We start from the raw sequence: 6860 nt of genomic DNA, 5'->3' as shown, positions 1-6860 counted from the left end.
CTGCAGTGACTTGTACGTAGTGTTGGGGAGTAACGGAATACATGTAACGGCGTTACGTATTCAGAATACAAATTATGAGTAACTGTATTCCGTTACAGTTACAATTTAAATAGTTGGTATTTAGAATACAGTTACATTGTTAAAATCAATAGATTACATGACGATACTTCTCTGTTTCACGAGTTTATTCACTCTGAATAAATTAAGGCAACTTAATGCATTTTTCAGAAGCCCCGATATGAAATAGAAAAAAATAGCTATTTGCGTGATCAGTCACAATGGAGTCGGAACCGGCACGACAGAGCCAGGGCAGCAATAAGTTTCTATCTTGGAAATTCAAACAGCATTTCACATTAAAGAACGAACAGGAAGAATGAAATACAGCTAACTGTGCCGTGCAGCCTCTGCTAGCCAGCAACCAACCTCCTTTCAGCTCCAAATTACTCTACTTCTAACCTGAAGAAGCATCTTAAAGTAAGTTATTTTTTAATTAGCCAAGGGTAGTCGTCTGCTGTAGTTTTACTGGTAGATCACCTTGCTATTTTAACATTGACGTGGGACTTTACATTCTCCTAGGTGCTGATTTACTAGCTCCAGAGCCGTTTAAAGACTGACTATCCCGTTTGACATGCTACGTTAGCTAAAATTAGCTCGTGGTAGCTTAGACCACGGTTAGATTTTTGTATTATGCAGTTCGGGACTACCAATACAATAATCTATCTGCTTGTTCAGGTACACATTCAGCTAGTTGGAATAAAAAGAACACACCATTATAGGCCTGTTTAGTAAGCTGGATGTGATAGCCGCATTCCTACACTTATAAAAATTCAATGTGGAAGTAATCCTAAAGTAATCCAAGTATTCAGAATACGTTACACAGATTGAGTAACGTAACGGAATACGTTACAAATTACATTTGTGGGCATGTATTCTGTATTCTGTAACGAAATACGTTTTGAAAGTATCCTTCCCAACACTGCTTGTACAACATGTTGCATGTTGCAAAGAATTACATATTTTACTCAAAGTGGGAATGTTGCTGGGCATGTCTAGTCTTCCTTGTCAGTGCGCACAGATTTAAAACCCTTTCACAAATTGCAAATCTGGGGGCATGGCTTGGATTTACACATCAAGTTAATTTTTTTCTTCTACCATGTGACCCCAGAGGGGCTCCGTACTAGTCGGACAGAATTTATTGGATTTAAACAACAGCCCTTCTTGGCTAAATCTTAAATCTGACAAGACCTAATCGCTAAATATCAGAGTTTTCAGATCAGTATTAGGTCACTAAGTACTGATTCCACACAAACATGTATGTGTGTGTGTGTGTGTGTGTGTGTGTACTCACATCTCTTCTGCAGGGCTTTGACGGTGGGTCTGGTGAAGCGGATCAGAATCAGGAGCAGCAAAAAGCAGCAGAGCAAAGCTGTCACCACTTTGTAGGCCTGGAGCTGTCCCTGGACTACATCTACATCTACACACGTGCACACACACACACACACACACTTGGGTGTAGTAGCCATTTAGTTTCCACTAGCGTAGTAAACATGTACAATTAAGATATCTGTAAAACAATTTTGACAAATATATTTTCACATGTAGAAATGATTGATTTACAGATACATGGATATCAGTAATTCCTTTTTCACTAAAAATAATAACAACTACAGATATCTACAATGAATTTCAATATGTTAAAAAAGGATTCTGACCTGTGGAAATGTATATGATATCAATAATAATATGTATCAATAATTGCATTTCCCATTTGTCCAGCAGATCTACAAACCATTTAGGAAACGTTAAAGTACAACAAGTACTACAATACCCATTGTTCAACGTTTTAATGACTAAAGGCTGCCGAGCATAAAATGTCAACCCACAACAGGACACACACACACATCCACGATGACACACCTGTGCATTGGACCCTCAGTGTGTCACAGTCTGACTTTTCTGCTCCGCTCGCTGTGATGTTATAACCTTTCTGATGGCCTTGGACTTTGAGCAAGGGCGGCGTGTCTGTACAGCCTTTTTGGTTCTTACAAACATTTCTCAAAAGAATCTGAAAGTTTGTTCCACTGCCATGACAAACGGGCAGGGAGGAGATGGAGGGATGGTAGAGGTTCAGGTTCACATCTCCTTCACATGTCCTGTACCATGTGATTGTGAGGAGGCCCAGGGCATCCAGAGGCCGGCTTGGGTTAGAGTTTGGGCCAGCGGTGGATGTTGAAGGCAAGAGACTGGTGGTACTGGGGGATGTGCTGTTGGTGACAGAACCAGTGCCGTTTTGCCCAGGTGATGTCTGGCCTGCTGCAGGGGGACAGAGATGAGTTAACAGTTTGGAGAACACAGATCAACACACTGCGCCAAAGGAGGAGTATCTCTGTTCTGGCCTACATCAATATCAAACCAGTATTCATTTAACTCCTCATTCTCCTGGATGTCCAAACCTGCTGGGTCCACGTGTTGACACCAACCCAACTGTTACACTGTGAAACCAGAACTTTACATTGGATCTTTGGGCAGAATTTGACAGTTTAAGTTTGATTAATTCAAAAAATTTCTCTCAACATTGTCCTATCGCTGTTTAGCTAGTAAAAGTGTGCATCTGCTCCTCTGTGTTACTTTCAGTATGTTTATGTACTCACAGCGTGTACATTTTACATGCAGTACTTTCTGCCTCTCAGGCAACATATGAGCTCAACTGGTTCTTGGAGAGTGTGTGCAGGAAAAAAAGATGCTAGAGAGAGAGGACAGTGCTGTTTAGTACTGCTACAACTATTAGTTCTACAGTTACTATTTTTACAGTCTTTATGTTACAAAATCATTCAGCTGAAAACATATGCTCAGCAAATTTGATGCACAAATGAGTAATTTATGCTCTTAATATTGGTTACGGTCCTCTGGGTTGATAGAGTGTTCCTACAGCAGACAGTTGGACTCGTCCAGGCAGGCAGAGCAGAGTGTGATCAATGCTGTTACGGTGACTCCATTTTGGTGAGTCATACCAGTGAGCCACCAAAGGCCTGTACTACAAAGCAAGATTTGGCGTTCAGGTTCAACCCAGGGTTTTGTGTATCACGACGGTGGATCACTTGTTACCAGGTTAAATTGCCGTGGTAATTTATGCTGAACACCTAACCTGGTCGGGAGCAGGTTATGTTAGAGATTAGAGATCAACTGGTGTAAAAGCACCGCCTACTGACAAATCAATACTCGATTAATAACGGCATCACCGTTCTTAGAAGATCCGGTGGGGCACGGTGCGCGGAGAGAGAGGGGGAGGTGTGCTCATGAAAGTTAAAACATTTAGAGACAGACAACCCCGTTAATATTCCCTGATGGGTATTTTTATGAATGATATAGATTTCAACATATAGGCTATTTGGGCCGTGTGTTGCCAATGCGCACATCGGTTTGAATTATGTTTTTATATTTTTTTATTACCACTGCCAGGGTTGCAACTGGAATAAAAGGCTAAAGCAACAACAGTTTATGGAAAGCACAAGGGTAATTATGGTCAGATCTTGTGCCTGACTGATGGGTTGATGATAAGCGTTGTGATTTACGCATTTACAGCGTCGGCTATTTTTTTGCCAGCTTTCCTTCCTGTTTTAGGAAGCAGCGAATGTATTGTGTTTTGCCTGTTAAACTGTGTCCGTGTTCTTCATATTTATGTAGAATTATAGTTCCTCTTCTTATGTAAAATACGCAGCTCTGGTAGATGTTTGCGATTGGTCATGCTGTGTAAACACCGCCTCTTTTATGTGAACGCTAGATTGGGAAAACCTGGTTTGATTGAATTAGTTGTGAACCACCATCGTGACTAGGGTTGGGTACCGTAACGCGGTGCCAATAGGGCACTGGTTCCGACGTAAATGGTAGTAACGAGACCGAATAAGAACGAAAATTTCTGTGCCTTATTTCGGTGCCTGACTTTTTTTTTTCAGAAGCATTGCTGCACGGGATGTTAAGTCTTACGCTAAGTCGTGTAAAGTGTGACTGTATTTCCCTGTAGGGGATTCCAACACCGGGACGTAACAGTCTGACTGCAGCTGCCGTTGTAGGAAAAACAACACAGATGGTGCGTTTACTTGAAACTTGCCAGCCTTATGGTGCATTTTAAGTTATTGTAAAATACCCTTTTCCCATCTGGTGCTTGTTTTTGTCGTTTACCAGCAATTTACTGGTTAAATAAGTAATTGTTATAAGTTATTGTTATTACATTATTAATCATCATTTAATTTTGACCATATGGCCTTAGCAATAAACAAGCCTTTCTTTAATGTTGCCAACTGTCGTTTTGTGCTCCTTTTATATATTTTATATTATATACATTATAAATATATTATATATATTTCGGTTCAGGCACCGTTTTAAAAGTATCGTTTTAGCACCGGTATCAGAAAAAACCCAAACGATACCCAACCCTAGTCGTGACACAGCTTATGCGGGACCGTGGTTGTTAGGTTAGGTGAAGCCAGGTAACTGAAATAAAACCAGGGATGTTGATCCTGCTTCGTAGTACAGGCCTCAGGTATGAAGGTAAATATGGTGCAAAACGTGAGAGCTTGTAGAATACAATGTGAGAACTTGCAGAACAAAAAATCTGAACTTGTATGTTAAAAATTGCACTTGTAAAATTTAAATTTGCACTTGGAAAACTAAAATTTGCACTTGTAAAAAATATTCACACACGTGATCTGAATTTGAAGTCACAAAAAGAAAAAAAACACGAGAGCTTGTAAAAAAAATCTGAACTTGTAAATTGAAATTTGCACTTGTAGAAAATATTCACACACCTGTATTCTGAATGTGAAGTCGCAGAAAAAATATTCACAAATGTGTAGATTGGTATTGAACACAATGACAGCTGCAAACGTGTAATGCGACATTTACTCGTGCACTTCTTTTTTTTTACTCAAGTTCATTTTCCATCACAACCACAGTGATTATAACCTCGCAAATCTGTCACTGCAACTTCACATATGTGCTCTCTCGCATCACAAAGTGGCCAATCTGCGCCTCGACTTTGGCAACACTTGTTGCGATACATTTGGTGCAAAACTAATTTGTACCTGTGGACTTAGGCTGTGGAGCTCTGAGCCAACAGGACGGGGAAAGCAGGGTTTCTATCACCAGATGAGGGACAACTCTGTCCGGCTTATTTATGTAGCATGGAAGCTTGGTGGAAAGAAACCCTAAGAACAACTTGGTGGAAACCCTAAGATCAACAGGCCATGACCATGATGAGGTCATCAGTCCACCTATTAATTGGCTGTGGGAAAACTTTTCTTCCTTTGAGTGGACACATTTCTGCTGCAGACTGGACGGCTGAGAGGCCTCTGACCATCTCTCAGTGTTGTGGTACTCAAGATCGGTCTTTTTAAAGGTCCCGGTCTCGGAACCGACCGCATTTTTACTCGGTCTTGTCTCGTCTCACCATGTACATGTGATTGACGCTAGCGAAGCTAGCTAACTAATGTTATCAATCTGCCAATCTTTCAGATCAATTTGAGGAGTGACTCTGGTTAGCATTCCCCCCATGTTATCGTGTCATGCAGGGTGGGACTCTCACTGGTATGGTCTTTGTCCTGTCTCGGTCTCGATACACTCTCGGTGATGACCTGGTCCTGGTTTGAAATGATTTAGCAATACTACAGTGCTATTATTAGCGTACACCAGTGTACGCTAATATTTCAAGCAAAAAGCACAACATATTTGTTAGCTTGACTTATTTTAAAATGTCACATGTTGAGTTAATTCAAACAGCAGTGAACAGCAGATTTCACCTTTCTAAATTCTCGCTAAATCTATTTTATTTCCAGATCTGAGCACTACTAGTATGTGAATCACTCATATTATATTTAAATTTAGCTCAACTCTACATTGGTCAGTAGAACTGGCAGCCACACATGACAAAACATACTACATAATCAACACCAAAGTCAGCTTTGGCTAGCAGCCCTGAGTGCTACGGTTAGCAGCTGCTACAGTTAGCACCAATAACACACATTAAAGTTGAGACATTTAAACTTTCTGGGAAATATTAGTTTAGTTTATTATAAGGATCCCCGTTAGCTGACTTGTAGACAACCAGCTAGTCTTCCTGGAGTCCAAAACAACATTAAATCAGACAATATTAGAACATTATATGACACATGAAAAACATAAAATAAACAACAATATCTACATAAGAAACTTTGTCTTATTTGTTGGGAAGTGGATTTTTTAGTGGTAGTGGACGTTTAAAAATATGTTCTGTTTTCTGTCACGTTGTGCTCAAGTTTGTGTCTTAAGTGGTAGCCTACTGTTGCTAGAGTTATACTTTAATATTGTATGACTGAGTGGTTGAGGCCCAGTATCTCGTTGGGTTAAGGCTGATATTATACCAAAGCAGTTTATTTGCCTGCTTCTCCTATTTTCTTTTAATATTCTATATGTCCCAATAATAATGTGAACTTACCAGTAGTGATGAGTAAAAGAGTTGAGAGGGTCACAACAGTCTTGAGATCCATCCCAGGAACGAGTAGAGGAAGAAGACAGACGGAGGGACAGGCGGGAGGAGAACAGACGCCACAAATCAGATCAAGACGGCGACAACAGAAAAACAGATGAGAAAGGAAACGGTGCAGAGGTGTAAAACTCCTCTCTCTCTCTCTCTCTCTCTCTCTCTCTCTCTCTCTCTCTCTCTCTCTCTCTCTCTCTCTCTCTACATACAGTGAATCACTCCATCCCTGGCCTGTTGCTGCTGCAAAAGTGCAGATTTCCTCTGTTCAAAGCAAGCTTGCAGAAGAGAGGCAGAGAGGGGGAGGGGGGGAATAAGAAATGATGATAAGAAGGGAGGAAGGAGGAAG

At 40.7% G+C, this 6860-nt stretch overlaps 1 protein-coding gene across 3 annotated transcripts in view; it reads right to left on the bottom strand.

Moving 5' to 3' along the window:
• The window catches only part of cd5 (CD5 molecule), a 9210-nt gene extending 2567 nt beyond the window's left edge, over nt 1–6643 (bottom strand). For 2 of the 3 annotated variants that reach the window (XM_028604597.1, XM_028604608.1), the window contains exons 1-3: nt 6470–6643; nt 1918–2313; nt 1349–1474 (exon numbers count right to left, since the gene is read on the bottom strand). In XM_028604597.1, coding sequence (XP_028460398.1) covers nt 1349–1474; nt 1918–2313; nt 6470–6521 — 574 coding nt within the window. In that variant the 5' untranslated portion in view covers nt 6522–6643. The remainder of the gene's footprint in view (nt 1–1348; nt 1475–1917; nt 2314–6469) is intronic. The other variant, XM_028604603.1, reaches the window with a different exon arrangement.
• Between the last annotated feature and the right edge of the window lie 217 nt (nt 6644–6860).

The sequence above is a fragment of the Perca flavescens genome, chromosome 2, assembly GCF_004354835.1.
Source record: "Perca flavescens isolate YP-PL-M2 chromosome 2, PFLA_1.0, whole genome shotgun sequence".
Taxonomy (NCBI): domain Eukaryota; kingdom Metazoa; phylum Chordata; class Actinopteri; order Perciformes; family Percidae; genus Perca; species Perca flavescens.
This window is presented reverse-complemented; position numbering and strand designations above follow the sequence as displayed.